The 18174-nt window shown below is 42.4% G+C and overlaps 1 protein-coding gene across 1 annotated transcript in view; it reads right to left on the reverse strand.

Moving 5' to 3' along the window:
* Positions 1–18174, reverse strand: part of LOC116511157 (USP6 N-terminal-like protein) — an 84171-nt gene that overhangs the window by 8421 nt on the left and 57576 nt on the right. The window contains 4 exon segments of the mRNA XM_032221016.1: positions 14669–14821; position 15853; positions 16134–16232; positions 16340–16405. Coding sequence (XP_032076907.1) covers positions 14669–14821; position 15853; positions 16134–16232; positions 16340–16405 — 319 coding nt within the window.

Genomic DNA, 18174 nt, shown 5'->3' on the forward strand with positions numbered 1-18174 from the left:
CATTATGGGCTGTGAATGAACATAATTCACAGCCGTTTAAAGAAAAGAGGGTTTTGGGGACTAAGCGTGTGATGTTTACTGTCTCAGGAAGCCTAAGACAGAACAAGCTCCAAGAAGCCTCGAAGACATAAAACAGGTACTCTTTGATTTAACGACCCTATTTGAGCTTGGAATTATAATTGTAAACCATGAAAGTCATTATGTACAGGTCATCATATAACTGAGAAGAGGGTTGTTATTTGTTTTTTGTGGAAGTCGTTAAGCGAGTGCCACAAAATGGCCATCAATGAAGGCTGGTTGCCGAGCACCCAAAATGCGATCAGGTACCCAATCCTGGTCATCAGGTATGTCGTAACGTTGAGTGATTGCTATGCAACCCGTTGTAGGTCAAGGACAACCCATGCATGCAGTTGCAAGCTGTTACCGAGTTCACCTCATTATTGACATGCTGTCTGAACATGCGTGATGCCCGTGCATGAATAATAATAGCAATAGCAATTAGACTTATATACCGCTTCATAGGCTTTCAGCCCTCTCTAAGCGGTTTACAGAGTCAGCATATTGCCCCCAACAACAATCCGGGTCCTCATTTCACCCACCTCGGAAGGATGGAAGGCTGAGTCAACCCTGAGCCGGTGAGATTTGAACAGCCGAACTGCAGAACTGCAGTCAGCTGAAGTAGCCTGCAGTGCTGCATTTAACCACTGCGCCACCTCGGCTCTTATGTAACCCAGGTGACTTAAGATAAAATATTAGGGCTCCTCACACAGAACAAGGACAAATGGGGTTGTGGGAAGGGCTCCCAAAATAGTGTTTCTCAAAGCGACTTTAAGACACATGGACAATGCTGGCTGGGGAATTCTAGGAGTTGAAGTCCATGTACCTTAAAACTACTTGAAAAATGCTGTATCGAAGCATAAATCTTGATCCCACCCACTCGAATGATATCAGCCAGTCTTCCTGCAGTCTTCCACAATCAGACTCTTATTATTTGTCTAAGAGGCTGCATTAACAAATGTACAGAACAGTGGTGGGTTACGACCGGTACGCCCCAGTACGGGCATATCGGTGCTTGCTGGGAACACCGGGTACCGGTACGGTACGGTACTCCGGAGGGCCCACCCACCTGCCTGAGCTCCTTATCTGTATTTGAGCTCTTTGGCGTTTCTGCGCACGGAGCATACGGCACCTGCGCGACGCTCCGCTGAGCAGCTGGAGCGTCACGGAGCATCACAGGAGGTAAGGACGCATGTGCGCGCTGCGAAGGTGCGTGCGCATGCTGCACATCTTCAAGTGGTGGATCCCGGGCCCCGTTGCATCGTACCGGTTGCAACGGGATCCGGAACCTACCACTGGTACAGAATCAAGATGACATGAAGAGTTAATACCACTTTACAATGCCTTGGTAAGGCCACACTTGGAATACCGCATCCAGCTTTGGTCACCACAATTTAAAAAGGATGCTGAGACTCTAGAAATAGTGCGGAGAAGAGCAATGAAGATGATTAGGGGACTGAAGGCTAAAACATATAAAGAACGGTTACCGGAATTGGGTTATGTCTAGTTTAATGAAAAGAAGGACTCAGGGTGACATGATAGAAGCCTTCCAGTACCTCAAGGGTTGCCACACAAAGAGGGAGTCAGGCTATTCTCCAAAGCACCTGAAGGCAGAACAAGAAGCAATGGGTGGAAACCAATCAAGGAGGGAAGCAATCTAGAACTAATGAGAAATTTCCTGACAGTGAGATCAATTAATCAGTGGAACAACTTGCCTCCAGAAGTTGTGAATGCTCCAACACTGGAGGCTTTTAAGAAGAGATTGGACAAGCATTTATCTGAAATTGTATAGGGTTTTCTGCTTGAGTAGGGGGTTGGACTAGAAGACCTCCCAGGTCCCTTCCAACTTTATAAAATCTACCTTTGCTCCCTATAGGCTGCCTCAAGAACCAATTACTCAAAATGGGGTACGCTGAAATGCTCTTATGCATGCCCACAATTCTCACTGATGCAACATGCCGATTCACTGATACAACGTAGGCTTCAATTGTGATTTGAAAAGAATCAAGAATTAAGAATGTATCCATTTTTTTTTTCCTAGAGAGAAGGAATGAAACTATAGACAAGGTAAACCACGAGTCATGCTGGTTAGTAAATAAAATCAATCTTTGTCAAACCGCAATCATTCCAAATGTTACATAGATGGTAAAGAATAGAATACCAAGAGACACTGGGAGGATAGTAGCGAACAGGAAGACCACGATATCGGGTGCTGGCAAAGGGGAAAAAAGAAAATAATTCAGGGAAAAAAATAGGTTTATTATTGCATCAACAAAAGCCTCCCTTACCATCAACAACCAACAAAAAAACAAACCATCTTTCAGAGTTCAGTTGAAACTTTCCCAACCAAACGAAGCAAAGCGTACGAAGTCAGCCAGGGCACATATAGCATAAAAAGTGGGCGGAAATTGCCTAAAAACCCAGCTTTCTATGGGGTGAACCTGACTGCAACACTCATTATGACACAGGTAGTCTTCAGATTATGACCATTTCTCTCTGTTGCTTTGAGCTCATTCAGTTTAACTGTGAAAAACTAGGAGGACTCTTCCCCGAATTCGGTTTGAAGAAACGGTACTTGATTATTCTTGATCTTTGTCACCACCCAGTGGAGATCCACCTGAACTGCAAAACCTCTCAGCTTAATTGCTCCAAGGACTAGATCCATGGGATCGAACAGATGCAACAGGAGTTTTTAAGCACTTGATTTTATTCACAGCCTTGGCCTCGTTTCGGAATGCTGAATGCTTTAGAGATGTTGCCATGGCAAGAGCACATGTAAGTGGAATTAACATATATGTGACGTGTCAATCAAATTTTGTGTGTTTTAATGTAAACCATGTTAGTGAAAAGCAAATCATGCTATCCACGTGACTTTAAAATGTACTGAAATTGGAATTTTGGCTTTTTCTAATACAACACCGAGCAGGATCACTGCAATCGGGGCATGGAAATAAAGAAATACCCCAATGCAACATTATAACAGAATCTACCAGATAGAAGGAAGACCTTATCTTTCCAAATGGCTACTAGGTGTTCAGGAAAACCTTGAGTCTGTCTCTAAAACGAAGCTTCGTCTGCTTCTCTTTCTCCTTGTTTTGGGTTATTTTCGTCACCAAAGGAAAGTGCTACTCATAGCTTGTCAATTGTGATATGCGGGTGTCTATACAATCATGCAGTTTATTGAGTTTAAAATGTTGATTGAGTTTTAAAATGTTGGAAACTCTTCAACTGATTAAAAGGAAGACAGTGAAAGGAAATAAACAAGGAAATAAATAATAATATTAAAATTTCCGGGAGAAAACCACATCACCCTTCAGCACAGGCATGCGTTTAAACGCTGCATGCATCTATAACAATTCTAAGTGGTTGTCAGGAAGGTAAATAGTTATGGTTCGCTGGTCTAAAAACACAGTAAGAAACACAACGGCATAAATCACACAGTTCAAAAAAACACCCAGAGAAACAAGGATGCCACATCAACCTCCAATTTCAACCCACTTGGCAGCACTCCAAAAATCAGACAGAAGGAGACCTGCTGGAGGATTAGTCGGTTAACTGAAATAAAACTCAAAGCCAAGGAAAAAAAATAGGTACGTGTGTGTTCTCCAAACGTATAAATGGAAAATCCCGTATTCATCTGGAAAGGAGAAAAAAAAACAAAAAACAAAAGAAGTCTTAAGGAAAGGCATAGATAAGAACAAAAGGGGAAAAAAAGCATGGGCTGAATTGAGGATGTCACAGATTTGTCTCTTTAAAAATTGGACTGCTTTGCCATCAGATATTTTGATTGAACAAATGCAGGAATATCAGCGGAGGGAAATGTGGGGAGGGGGGGGGATGAAGCTAGGAGTCATATTCAGAAGCTGAAAGAACAAAGAAAAACACATGAAATAAACACATTTTGATGTTGTGTTCCAACGTCCCAAGAGATCTGTCCCCCTTTTTTAAAAAAAACCTTGGGAAAACAGAACCACGATCACGAGTGTCCTGGTTGAATGCTGATCTCTCTTGTAACACAAGAAGTGTGTGTGTGGGGGGGGGGGCAAATAACTCTGCCCAGCACCCACGTTTTAATGCTGAAATGAGAAGGGCGGGATTGCACCCAAAAGCTCCCGCCAGCATCACACATTCATGGTGAAAGCTGCAGGCAGCTGCAGTTTGCAAACGCTTAAGGAACCCACCGATCCCAATTTGCTTATTCAAAGAATACGGTTGAGCTGTTGGGTTAAGTTCCCTTCACTTCCTTAGCTTTTCTCTGTACTTTCAACACTGCTAATCGTCCTCTCTACTATTCCCTTGAACGGTTCTATTCAAGTTTAAGGGTGTCCACTGCTTTGGATGTTTTAAACTAAATCCAACGGTATGTGAGAACAGGGGCTAGAATCCTGCTGGATTAAACTAAAGCCTTTGCAACTTCCCGTTTCGCCGAGAGACGGAGATCCTTCAGCCACCAACAGCAATCTTCCCTATTGTCACTCCACAGAGATTTAGCTGTCTCTTTTCAAAGACAAGGAATTCCTTTAAAAAAAAAATGCTAAGAAGTTCTGTCAGTAAAGCAAAGGTTGATGGTTGATATATCACAGGCATTTGGTGCATGTTTAAGAAGCTCTCCGTTTGCCTTTGTTCTTACAGATGCAATTCGGTTGGTGCAGGGAAACCGACGGGAAAGAACAAAAGGTTTCAGTATGTCTAGCTTAATGAAAAGAAGGACTAGGGGAGACATGATAGCAGTCTTCCAATATCTCAGGGGTTGCCACAAAGAAGAGGGAGTCAAACTATTCTCCAAGGCACCTGAGGGTAGAACAAGAAGCAATGGGTGGAAACTAATCAAGGAGAGAGGCAACCTAGAACTGAGGAGAAATTTCCTGACAGTTAGAACAAGTAATCAGTGGAACAGAAGTTGCCTCCAGAGGTTGTGAATGCTCCAACACTGGAGGTTTTTAAGAAGATGTTGGATAGCCATTTGTCTGAAACGGTATGGGGTTTCCTGCCTAGGCAGGGGATTGGACTAGACGACCTCCAAGGTCCCTTCCAACTCTACTATTGTATATTGTATATAGTAGGAAAGGATGCTACATTTCAAGGTTCTCCTTAAACCACTCATTTATGAAAAATAACCATTGACGGGTTTAAGGGATATCAAGTGGGGTGGGGGAGGAGGAGAAATTAGTTTTCTTCTTCTTGAAATATGCTTCACAGAGAAATATTATTTCTTCTTGAAATATATTTCAAGATACACTTGAATTAATTAATTAAGCCATTTGTCTGGAATGATACAAGGTGTGGGGGGGGTCCAATCTTGCCAACTTTAAGATTTGTGGACTTCAATTCCCAGAATTCCCCAGCTAGCATATCAGCACGGCTGGCTTGGGAATTCTGAGAGCTGAAGTCCACAAGTCTTAAAATTACCAAGGTTGGATGCCCCTGGCATAAGGCCCGCTGCTGAAGCAGGGGGGTTAGACTAGAAGACCTCCAAGATCCCTTCCGATCTTGTTATTCTATGTTCTATAGCAGGCTGCAATCAGGCCATTTAATGACGCTTAAGGACCTGGCGACACAAAACACCATGCCTTAAAATAAATATGTATCTTTTTATTTATTTATTTAGCCTTTTTTTCTGAATGCCACCATTTTCCTGTACTAGAAACAGGACACTGGGGATGCATGTCTTCTCCTACAGCCCAGATGTTATAAAGCAGGGGTGTCCAATGCTGGCTGGGGAATTCTGGGGAGTTGGAAGTCTACAGGTCTTAAATTGCCAAGGTAGGAAAGCCTTGCTTTAAACAGAACCATTTCTTCCCACGCACAAAGGGCAAATCTTCAAAAACCAAGGATGAACCTCTTCCGTTCTATTCTGAAGGAGGGCTTAGAAAAGGATGAAGTATACCCAACCAATTCCCTTCCAGATGGAGTTTTCTGCCCAACCCCTACCCTCACAACACTGTGTAAACCAGTTCTCTTGTTTGATAAGAGACCAGAGTCTACCCAGGCAGCTTCTGAAGCTCAAAGCATCATAAACAATTCTCACCAGATGGAGAATTCTACCAAGCTTAATTAACTTCTAGAGATGTTCTGATGGGACAGATCCAGAGCAAAAGGAAAAGTTGAGGTTTGCAAGATCTTTTCAAGAGTTTTCTTCCCAGTACACTGAATGACAGATTGAGCAAAAGAGCAGAAAGGATTTGGGGCTAACTTTGTGTTGTAGTTCTTTAGCTTGGAGTTCTTGTTTGTTCAGAAGCAAAGACTCCTATGTTTCAAGGGGATTATTCACTGGTAAACCGTCAAAGAAAATCCTGTAAAAGCAGCAATTTCCCACACTGAATTAATTGGTTTTGCTACTTAATGGGGAATATCACAATATGAAAGAGAGAGAGAGAAATCAAACTGAAATCATTCCCGCAAGTATTGTGTGTCCTGGTTGGGCTTTGAGAAGCCAAGCATTATCTGTTGCCAGCGAGATGTACTGGGATACAATTCTCAAATTCTCAGAATTTGTAACCAGCATGGTTCCTGACCTTGTTTCAATTCATGTTTCGGACATGGGATGTTTTGTCTTGTTTCATAGTTGCCCATGCTTCAAATATGGAAGGCGCCAAGGGGAGAACATCTGGAGCCTTTCATATTAGATTGCAAGCCTGGAGTCCAAGAGTTCTGTTAAAATATTCGTGACTGGGAGAGACATGGGAACAAGGTCAGCCAATGAATAGGCATAGCAACTAAGTCAGCCAATGGGAGCTTAAACAGATCTGACTCTGTGCATAGAATTGAAACAGAAACTAAAGAATTAAGCAGTCCGCTGCTATGAAAAGTAAACTAGCAGTCTGTCTGGGCTTGTCTGCTGAAATGAATCTAACTGCTTGTGTTTGCCTGTAACTCTCCTGCCTTGTGTTTACTTGGAAGAACCACCTGTTGGTATTGTACATTTATTCATCTATTCTTATGTATATAAAGAAGTTAATGAATCCATCTGAATCCGTTATCTGAATCTGTTGTGCTTTCTGGATTTGAATTTATGCAACAAACTCTGACTATAAAAGATCAGATTTTTGTTGAGAAGATGACTGAAAAAAAACCACTAGTCAGTATAGCAATAGCAGTAGACTTATATACCGCTTCATAGGGCTTTCAGCCCTCTCTAAGCGGTTTACAGAGAGTCAGCATATTGCCCCCAACAATCCGGGTCCTCATTTTACCCACCTCGGAAGGATGGAAGGCTGAGTCAACCCTGAGCCGGTGAGATTTGAACCGCTGAACTGCTGATCTAGCAGTAGCCTGCAGTGCTGCATTTAATCACTGCGCCACCTCGGCTCTTAGATAAAGAGTATAGATAAAGGTTCCCCCGCACATGCGTGCTAGTCGTTCCAAACTCTAGGGGGCGGTGCTCATCTGTTTCAAAGCTGAAGAGCTAGCACTGTCCGAAGACGTCTCCGTGGTCATGTGGCTGGCATGACTAAACGCTGAAGGCGCATGGAATGCTGTTACCTTCCCACCAAAGGTGGCCCTTATTTCTCTACTTGCAATTTTTATGTGCTTTCGAACTGCCAGGTTGGCAGAAGTTGGGATAAGTAACAGGAGCTCACTCTGTTACGTGGCGGTAGGGATTTCAAACCGTCTTAGCCATTGAGCCACTTCATCCCTCGAGTCAGTACACATTCAGACAATTATGATTTTAAAATAAAGCATATACAAATGTAAAGATAAATGCTAGGAAGAAGTTATGTATCGCAGCTGATGACAGGAAAAAGGTAGCCAAATTCAATTATCAGAGTGTTACAATGGAGAAGGCGTTCTCCTGCAGCTAATCTCATTTTGTAATTTCTCGTGAATTCTTTTCTTCTAATTTCAGTATCCAAGAAGTTTCATATTTGTTGTTTGTTGAGGAAACAATGGCACCCCAAGGAATCCTGAGATCAGTGCATTTCCCAGGTTGACTCTCCAAACCTGTGATTCTTTGTGTAATTCAAGGAGTCTCAGAGATGCTGCTGGATCAAGGAAAACTGAACTAGAGATTGCCTCAGAAAATAAAAGAATAATTTAACAGTCATGAGGGTTCTAACGAAGTCTATCTTAGAACAAGAAATGCCCATTTTGGTACTCTTCCTCTTACTAAAGAGAAGCCTGTTATCTGATGCATTCTTATTTAATCTTGTCTTATAAAAAGTGTCAGAGACACATAGAGAAGTATCGGGGCACTAAAGTGTCAAGTATATTCATGAACTGGAATAGGGCTTAGCAACAAGGTCAGCCAATGGGAGCTGAAACACTTTGGAGTCTGGGTGTGGCTTAGTCCTGTAGTTCTGAGTCTGTGCTGACCTAAAAACTAGTCTGGCTGCTGGAACCAAAACCAATTTCTCCTCTCTACCATGGTATTGGTACTACTCTGGTATTGTACGTATGGTCGAATGTTTTATATTATGTACTGTGTTCCCTGAAAATAAGACCGGGTCTTATTTTCTTTTGAACCCCGAAATAAGCCTGGCCTTATTTTCGGGGAGGCCTTATTATTTTGAGGTGCAGGAGGCAGAGAGCGTGGTCACCTCATGGCTGCTGCTGTGTTGCAACCTTTTTTGGGGAGGAGGGCTTATTTTCGGGGAAGGGCTTAATTTAGCGCATGCATTCAAAAGCCTGATTGGGCTTATTATCCGGGGAGGTCTTATTTTGGGGAAAAACAGGGTATATAAAGAGAAGTTAATGAATCCTGCTGAATCAGTGACCTATCTGTGCTTTCTGGTTTTGATTTCTGCACAAACTCTGACATAAAGACTGAGGCTTCCCTGCCCATTTCTTCTGCTGCCTCTGTCATTTTTTGGTCCTTCTCTCCTAACCCTGAAACCCAAGACTTCGCTACCGTCACATATCGGTTGTTTTTTGCTTACATATAGAAAATGGGTGTTCAGCCTGAAGGGTAGAGCTTTCCAGTTGCCCTTGAGACAGGAGGCTTCTCCTCTCCCCCCCCCCCCCCACCTGGGAGAGCATGTCTCTGCACTGAAGTGAGGTAATGTCTAAAAAAAGGCAGACACATCCTTAAGGAGGAGTAAAATTGCTTGTAGGTAAGGATTAAAGAAAGACGAACCTGGGATGAGAAGATAAGACTCCAGGACTGATGACACTTAGATAAAGAGAGCACCTGCTTCCTGGATCAAATGACAAGGCAAGACATGGGCTAGGTGTTTTGGGAGGGAGGCAAGGATGTTTTGTGACTGTTAAGTAGAAGAAGAGCCTCCGAGAAGGAGTTGGGCAGAACGTAACACCCACCTGATCCCCAAGTAGGGTGTGTCGATATGCTTGTTTTCCAAAGAGATAAACTCAGAGAAAAAGATATGCCTGCCGAAGACCTGCGTGCAAACACACACACAAGCCAAGGAGAATATTTGTAGCTCAGGGCTGAAATGAGAGGTTCTTGCTGCTCTCAGCTTGATTGTTTTCTTGCAGATGTTTCATTACCCAAACTAGATCTCATCATCAGGGCTAGCAATGACGATATCATCTTCTTTGGCTAATAAAACATCTGTAAGAAAAACACCTAAGTTCAGAGAGGACCAAGGACCTCTCATACACACAAGCTTGCAGGGAAATTAGGGGTAATCAGAAAATCACACACATATATATATAGCTGATAAAGGAGAAGAACCTTGTGGCTTAGTGGCTAACACGTCTGCCTAATATGTATACAGCCCAGGTTCGAATCCCAGTAAGGGTATGGCTAGCTGATGAGAGCTAAATAGCTTGAAATAGATCTATACTAGTCTCCCTTTATTTATTTATCAGCACAAATACAACATAGATAGATAGATAGATAGATAGATAGATAGATAGATAGATAGATAGATAGATAGATAGACAGACAGACAGACAGACAGACAGACAGACAGACAGACATAGATATATAGATATATATATTCTGAATAATGCTTGAAAAGCAGAGACAACTAGTCTAAGTTCTTTCTTGCTTATTTGCTTACGAATATGGATGTCTCTACACTTTAATACATACATACAATAGCAGAGTTGGAAGGGACCTTGGAGGTCTTCTAGTCAACCCCCTGCCTAGGCAGGAAACCCTACACCATTTCAGACAAATGGCTATCCAACATCTTCTTAAGACTTCCAATGTTGGGCATTCACAACTTCTGGAGGCAACTTCTGTTCCACTGATTAATTGTTCTAACTGTCAGGAAATTCCTCCTCAGTTCTAAGTTGCTTCTCTCCTTGATTAGTTTCCACCCATTGCAGAAGGAGTTTTAGAAGCAATGGTTCTTATGCGCAAACAGAATGTAATGGGCCATTACGGGCCAAGCTAGTTGTAGGCAGAAACCTTGGATGCTATCTATGTCTGTATTCTAAAGCACGGAAGGATGGAGGAGAATAACAACTAGGTGGGAGGAAAAGATGAGCAGGAAAATACTGTGAAGGGAGGTTGCACGGAAGCAAGTGTGAAATCAGAAAGCAGATGGAGGGAAGGGGCAAAGGTCTGAAACTTCTGTCTTCCCTCCAGGAAACATGTTTTGGCAGGTCACCAAAAAAGCCTAACAGTGTTTATATTTGCTATTAATGATACTCAAGGCATGCTAGAACATGTCATTATACAGTTTGCTGTAATCTCCAGATTTAAAATTCCAATTTTACAAGGGGAGGGAAGGACAGCTGCTGCAAAGGCTTGGAGGTAAGAAAAGTGGGCTCTTGCACAGGTCGGCAAAGAGATGCCAGTAGTTAAAAACAGATAACTGGAAAATCTGGAAAAAGGTTGAAAAGGCCAGCTGCCATCACGCTAGGGCTGCAAATTGGTGTCTTTCCTGATATTCTTAAAAACACATTGCGCCTTCAACAGTACCCAAGTAGGGTGTAAACTGATGGTAACGAGTAAAGCTAGAGGCCTATGGAGAGGAGGAGGAGGAGGAGGGAGGAGGAAGGAGAAGGAAAAAGAAGATGAGGAGGGGATAGGGGAAGTAGGAGGAGTAGGAGGGGAGGAGGAGAAGAAGAAAAGAAGAAGAAGAAAGAGAAGAAGAAGAAGAAGAAGAAGAAGAAGAAGAAGAAGAGAAGAATAAGAGGGGAAAGAGGAGGAGGAGGAGGAGAAGAAGAAGGAGGAGGAGGAAGGAGAAAGGAGGAGGAGGAAGGAGAAGGAAAAAGAAGAGGGGAAAGAGAAGGAGGAGGAGGAGAAGAAGAAGAAGAAGAGAAGGAGGAGGAGAAGAAGAAGAAAAAAGAAAAGAAAAAGAAGAAGAAGAAGAAGAAGAAAGAAAAAGAAGAGGGGAAAGAGAGAGGAGGAGGAGGAGAAGAAGAAGAAGAAGAAGAAGAAGAGGAGGGAGGAGGAGGAGGAGGAAGGAGAAAGAGAAGAAAAAAGAAAAAGAAAAAGAAGAAAGAAGAAAAAGAAAAAGAAAAAAGAAAAAGAAGAAGGGAAAGAGAAGGAGGAGGAGGAGGAGGAGGAGAAGAAGGAGGAGGAGGAGGAGGAGAGGAGAAGAGAAGAAGAAAGAAGAAGAAGAAGGAGAAGGAGAAGGAGAAGGAGAAGGAGAAGGAGAAGAGAAGGAGAAGGAGAAGGAGAAGAAGAAGGAGAAGAAGAAGAAGAAGAGAAGGAGAAGAAGAGTTCACTTCTCATCCTGAAGCTTCATCATGATGGGGGAATGGAAGATAGGTTCTTATAGGATTTGGGGTGGGGGGTGGAAGGATTATATTTCTTTGCAGTCATCTCGTCATTAGACAGAGTGGCAGGAATAAGAACACCACCCACCTGCTGTCTACAATGCAGCCCTTCAGCAGTTCCAGAAAGATTCCACCCCCATTTGCAACCGATTCCTGATGAACCCCGAGGGCATAGATAACCCCCCCCCAAGGGGGCCTCAAGGGCTCTCAAAGAGATGCTGTTAATGACCAGATTGACCGCAAAGAAATACAATCCTTCCATCCCCACCACCACCACCCAGTCACAAAACCGATGAAGCTTTTTGGATGAGAAGTGAAAAAATCTTCTTCTTCCTCCTCCTCAAACAACAATCCAGTTGCCTTTGGGGTGGGTGGGGTAAAAACCGCGCCATTAAGAATTAGTAAAACTAGAGGTTGTTATGTTTTCAACAAACTGACACTGAAAAAAAGATGCAATTTTCTTCCTACATACACAGGGGTGGGGGCCTACACAGGGGTAGAAAAACAACCTAAAATGGATATATAAACCCATAAAAGAGAATATTTGTGCCGCTCAGGGTTGAAAAGGGAAAGGGGGGGGGTCCTTGGTGCTCTCTGAGCTTGGTTGTTTTCCTTACAGAGGTTTCATCACCCAAACTATCATCATCCTGAAACGGCATCATTACCAAAACGCCTGCCAGAAAACAACCAAGCTCAGAGAGCACCAAGGGCCCCTGTGTGTGTGTGTGTGTGTGTGTGTGTGTGTGTGTGTGTCTGTGTGTGTGTTGCATTTTTTGCTGATAAGGAGGAGAGGCTGTGGCGTAATGGCTAAGACGTCTGCCTACGATGTAATATAGCACAGGCTCGAATCCCAGTAAGGGTATGGCTAGCTAATGAGAGCTAAATAGTACAAAAGGCAACAGTAAAAATATTGGGTTTCTGTCGTGATGGACTCTTGTGACGAGCCGACTGACAGATATGGAAGCAGTTAGCTTCCTCCCATAATTGGGGCATACCAGGGGTTGAACACTAAAGATAGATAGATAGATAGATAGATAGATAGATAGATAGATAGATAGATAGATAGATAGATAGATAGATAGATAGATATATAGATAGATTATAGATATAGATTATAGATATATAGATATATAGATAGATATATAGATATATAGATATATAGATATATAGATATATAAACCTGCATGGTGCAGTCGTTTTCACAACACAAATGTCTTCCCCAACTTTCAAAAGAAATATTTGCCCCTGACTTTAAAAAAATAAAAATAAAACTTGCTTGTCTTTGGCCCCTGTGTTGAGAGGCCTCTTGGAAGAGTCCTCTCTTTGGCGAAGAATTGAAGCAGAACGTTTCAATTCCCTCTCCTACCTTCTTCGCTGAACAGCAGAAAAATCTCCTTAGGATGGCAGGAATTGGCTGGATAAAAACGACGAGGGAATCGGGGAGTAGGCTGCTAGCAAAGAGGATCGCAGCTATTTCCCCAGCAGAAGTGTGCGGGGAGGGGGGAGGATGCCAGTCCACAGCCCGTTGCCTAGAAATTAACTCAACCTCCCTTCTAATTAAAAGGATGTAAATCGGCCTTCAGAATGTGCCAATGTCCATGCGGAAAAAGTAGGCTTTTGCAGGGAAAACGGATGCCTCCCAAGAACCAAAGTGATTAGGCATACAGGCATTTTATTTATCTTTATTCATGCTTTTTTGGGGTTGGTGAGTTGACATGTTGGAAGAAACCAGGGGGTACTGATTCCCCCCCCCATTTCCCCCCCCTCCCGTTTTGACAGTTTGTTTCTGCAGTTTTCCTGAGAAATTAGAAAAAAAATGAAATAGCTGTAAAATTGCTAGGGGTGCAAAAGCATCTCATTTAGGGTGACAGTATTCCCTCCGAATTAAGAATAAATGAACATGTGATGTCACAATAAAGGGAAGACATTCTGGTTCCAGAAAGTCATAAAAATGAAGAAAGGACAAAAATAAGGGATCAGCTGCAGTGGAATCCACTGATGAAAGGATTCACCAACATGATTGATTAGACACGATGTATGTATCGAAGTGGGTGTTTCTGCATTATTTTCTGTTCTCTTTTTCTGAACATAGATACATTTTATTTTTAAAACACAGCAGAAATGTCCGGAATATACTTTCCCCCCACTTACTTTCAAGTTGGTGGCCTCTTGTTTCAAAGATAATTTCTGGGTGCCACTTTTAACTAAACGAACCCAAATGAAAAGATGCTATAGCCCTTAAGAGTTTGACAGACGCGTTGCTAAAAAAAAAAACCTAAACATTTAATGTAAATTAATCATTGCCATTTGTCATTATCCTGTGAATAAAGCCAACTGTATGCAACCAAAAACACATTTATGAAGAAATTAAGCGTTTGCATTTCATTAAACAATAAGCTGTAATTAGAAAAGATTTTAAACAATAAATGTGCCTCCATTTCCCCCCAAATTCTATTTACTTTTAAAGCAGGAAAGCAGGCGGCAAAACAACAACAACAACAACAATAATGTCTTTCCCACAGCTTCAAAATTTGCAGAAATGTTATACTGAGAAGATGGAATGTAGCAATAGCAATAGTTAGACTTATATACCGCTTCATAGGGCTTTGAGCCCTCTCTAAGCGGTTTACAGAGTCAGCATATCGCCCCCAACAACAATCCGGGTCCTCATTTTACCCACCTCGGAAGGATGGAAGGCTGAGTCAACCCTGAGCCTAGTGGGATTTGAACAGCCGAACTGCTGAACTGCAGTCAGCTGAAGTAGCCTGCAGTGCTGCATTTAACCACTGCGCCACCTCGGCTCTTGAAGCAAGATAGCAAAACCTACTAAACTGCCTTAGTGCTTAAGTGACAGTTACCTGGACTTCCCTTCCTGGTAGCGCAATTCTATAATCCTTGCCGACAGGTGAAGAAATTTCAAAAGGTGTGCAAATAAACATAACACCATGAGTTACTGGTACCTGGAAGAATTATTTACCTGCTACAGGGAGGTCCATCTTTGCCCGTTTCAGTTCTGCCATGGAGCTCTGGAGTTGTTCTATTACAAAATCATCATCGTAAAAGAAATCTTTGGCAAGAGTGTCCTGAAGAAACTGGACCAGTTCTTCCATCTGCAATTTCACCAGGTGTTCTAAGGTGACATTGCGGGGGGGGGGGGGGGGGAGAGAAAAAGACTGCAGGTAATCCTCAACGTACAATTATTCTTTAGCAGCCAAAGCTACAACAGCTCTGAAAAAAAATTGTCTTACATTAAGCATCCTCAGGAGGTGAACAAAATTGGATGCTTGCCAACTGGCATGTACTTATGCCGGTTGCAATATCCCTGGGTCACATGATCGCCTTTTGCGACCTTCGGATGAGCAGAGTCAATGGGGGAAGCCAAAGATTAGTAAACAAACATCTAATTTAACTATTGCAGTGATTCACTTAACAGCAGTGGCAATCAAGATTGTAAAATGGGACAAAACTCACTTAACAACTGTCTCGCTCAGCAACATAAATGTTGGGCCCAGTTGGTTTCTGTACAGCTACTTTATATTGGGAGTTTTCAGCCACTCTGGAGTCCTTGGGAGTTCCCTGAGCTTGGCTGTTTTTTACAGATGTTTCATTGCCAAGCTGTGTGCACTGATGATGTTACCTAGTTTGGTAATGAAACGTCTCCCCCCAAAAAAAAAAAAAGCAACCAAGCTCAGAGAATACCAAGGATTTCATAGTTCAAACCTGAGCTAGAAATATTCGCTTCTATCCACGGTGGCGCAGTGGTTAGAGTGCAGTACTGCAGGCTATTTCTGCTGACTGCCGGCTGCCTGCAATTTGGCCGTTCGAATCTCCCCAGGCTCAAGGTTGACTCAGCCTTCCATCCTTCCGGGGTGGGTAAAATGTGGACCCAGATTGTTGGGGGCAAGAGGCTGACTCTGTAAAACTGCTTAGAGAGGGCTGGAAAGCACTGTAAAGCGGTATATACCGTATTTTTTGGAGTATAACATGCACCTTTCCCCCCTAAAAGAGTGTGGAAATGGTGCGTCTTATACACCGAATACAGTCATTTTTGGTCTCCCAAAGCCCCACCCCCGTCCCATTTTTGTGAAAAAATGGGTGAAAAGCGGGCCATTTTTCAGCAGAATGGGGGTGGCTTTGCCTTCCCCCACCCACCAGGAGCACTCTGCAGGCTTCAGCAGGGCTGGGAGAAGGGAAAACTGCCCCGTTTTGCTGAAAAACAGGGGCGTGCTCCTGGGGTGTGTGTGGGGGAAGACAAAAACTTTTTTTTTATTACCTCTTCGAAATCTTGGTGCGTCTTATACACCGCTGCGTCTTATAGTCCGAAACAAATAAGGTTAAGTCTAAATGCTACTGCTATCACTTTTCAACCAGCCAGAAATAAGAATCCCACAAGTCTGGTCACTCAAAACAAGGAGCATTTAAAGGCAAGGCCAAGCTCTTACTCTGTGCAGTTTCAGAATGGTGTAGGCCATTGCAGTAAGAACTCGCTCTCCTTCAAGGACGTAGATATCCCAGATCCTGAGGGTTAACCGAAAGGGAGTCTGCAATGAAAGAACCATACGGATGTGTCAGCACATAAGCAAAAATGCATCTCTGGCCCAGAGGGCCAGCTGGGCTGATAATGAAAGCAACAGCTAAGGCTACTCACACGGTCAAGGAAACACTGGAAAAACCACTTCATTGTGTAAAAGCTGGTGTTGACCTCCTGGGAATCCTGCGAAGAAGACACAGTTCACCAATTTTAGAAGGATAAAATTGGCACAGAGCAGAATGCAAATGTGGAGTTAAATGCACAGTGTATTCGAAGTGTATTTCTCCCTCCTTCCAGAACATTGTGCTGCCTTCCTGGACAGCTACAGGTAGTCCTCAACTTACAGCAGTCCATTCAAACTTGCAACGGCACTGGAAAAAATGGGAATCATGACCATGTTTCACACTTATGACCGTTGCAGCATCCCCATGGTCACGGGATCAAAATTCAGATGCTTGGCAACGGATTCATATTTATGACCGCTACACTTGCCCTGGGGGTCATGTGATCCCCTCTGGACAAGCAAAGTCAAGGGGGAATCCAGATTCACTTAACAACATTGTACTAACGTGGCAACTGCAGTGATTCACTTAACAACTGTGACAAGGTCATAAAATGGGACTTAAAAGCTCACTTTAAAAAATGTCTTGCTCAACCACAGACATGTTGGGCTCAGTTGTGGTTGTAAGTTGTGACTACCAACATTAGTAACCTTCTTGGAAGTTTTTCTTGGCGGAGCATTCAATACCCACCAATTATGCTGGCTCCCAAGGGGATTAACTGGAAAATCGCCACTTTATGATAACTCTAGTGACAGAGGTGTTGGGGAACCACTGTTGAGCTTCTAGCTGTGTGCTTTGTCTCCAAGGTGCTTAGAGCAGCCCCCCCCCCAATCCCGGGCCACACCCAAGCAAGCCAAGCTTCATCTGCGCATGTGTATGATCTATTGTAAGTAGCACATGAAACCAGCAGCAGCAACTGCTATGTGGAAAAATTGTTTTCCATGTAGAACTGGTCCCTGGTTCTCAAAAGGTTGGAGACCACTGGCTTAGCGTGTTTGCATCTCATGTATCCATCCATCCATCCATCATTTATCATCTATCTATCTATCATTTATCATCTATCTATCTATCTATCTCTATCTATCTATCTATTTATCATCTATCTATCATTTATCATCTATCTATCTAATCTCTATATCATTTATCGATTGATCAATCTATCTAATTTCTATATCTATCTACCTATCTATCCATCTATCCATCCATCCATCCAATCTCTATATCATTTATCATCGATTGATTAATCAATCTATCTATCTATCTAATCTATCTATATCATTTATCATTGATTGATCATCAATCAATCAATCAATCAAATCTCTATCTATCTAATTTCTATCTATCTATCTATCTACTATCTATCTATCTATATCTATCTATCTAATATCTATCTATCTATCTATCTATCTATCTATCTATCTAATATCTATCTATCTATCTATCTATCTATCTATCTATCTATCTATCATCTATCTATCTATCTATCTATCTATCTAATATCTAATATCTAATATCTATCTATCTATCTAATATCTATCTATCTATCTATCCATCTATCTAATCTCTATCATTTATCATCGATTGATCTATATCTATCTATCATCTATCTTCTATCTATCTCTATCTATCTATCTATCTATCTATCTATCTATCTATCTATTCTATCATTTATCTATCTATCATCTATCCACCCTCTTTTTCTCTCTCTCTTCCCCACAGTATCTCTCTCTCTCTCTTCTACCTACCTCTCCTCTTCTTCTCCCCCTCCTTTAAGGCAAAGCACAGATTTTATGTGATTTTGAAACCCTCATCATGGATCAGCTTGAAGTTATCTTCAGTGTTTTTTTTTTACTCTTCCTTCCTGTTATCAGTAACTTGAGTCAACTCTGA

This window comes from Thamnophis elegans, chromosome 7, assembly GCF_009769535.1.
Source record: "Thamnophis elegans isolate rThaEle1 chromosome 7, rThaEle1.pri, whole genome shotgun sequence".
NCBI lineage: Eukaryota > Metazoa > Chordata > Lepidosauria > Squamata > Colubridae > Thamnophis > Thamnophis elegans.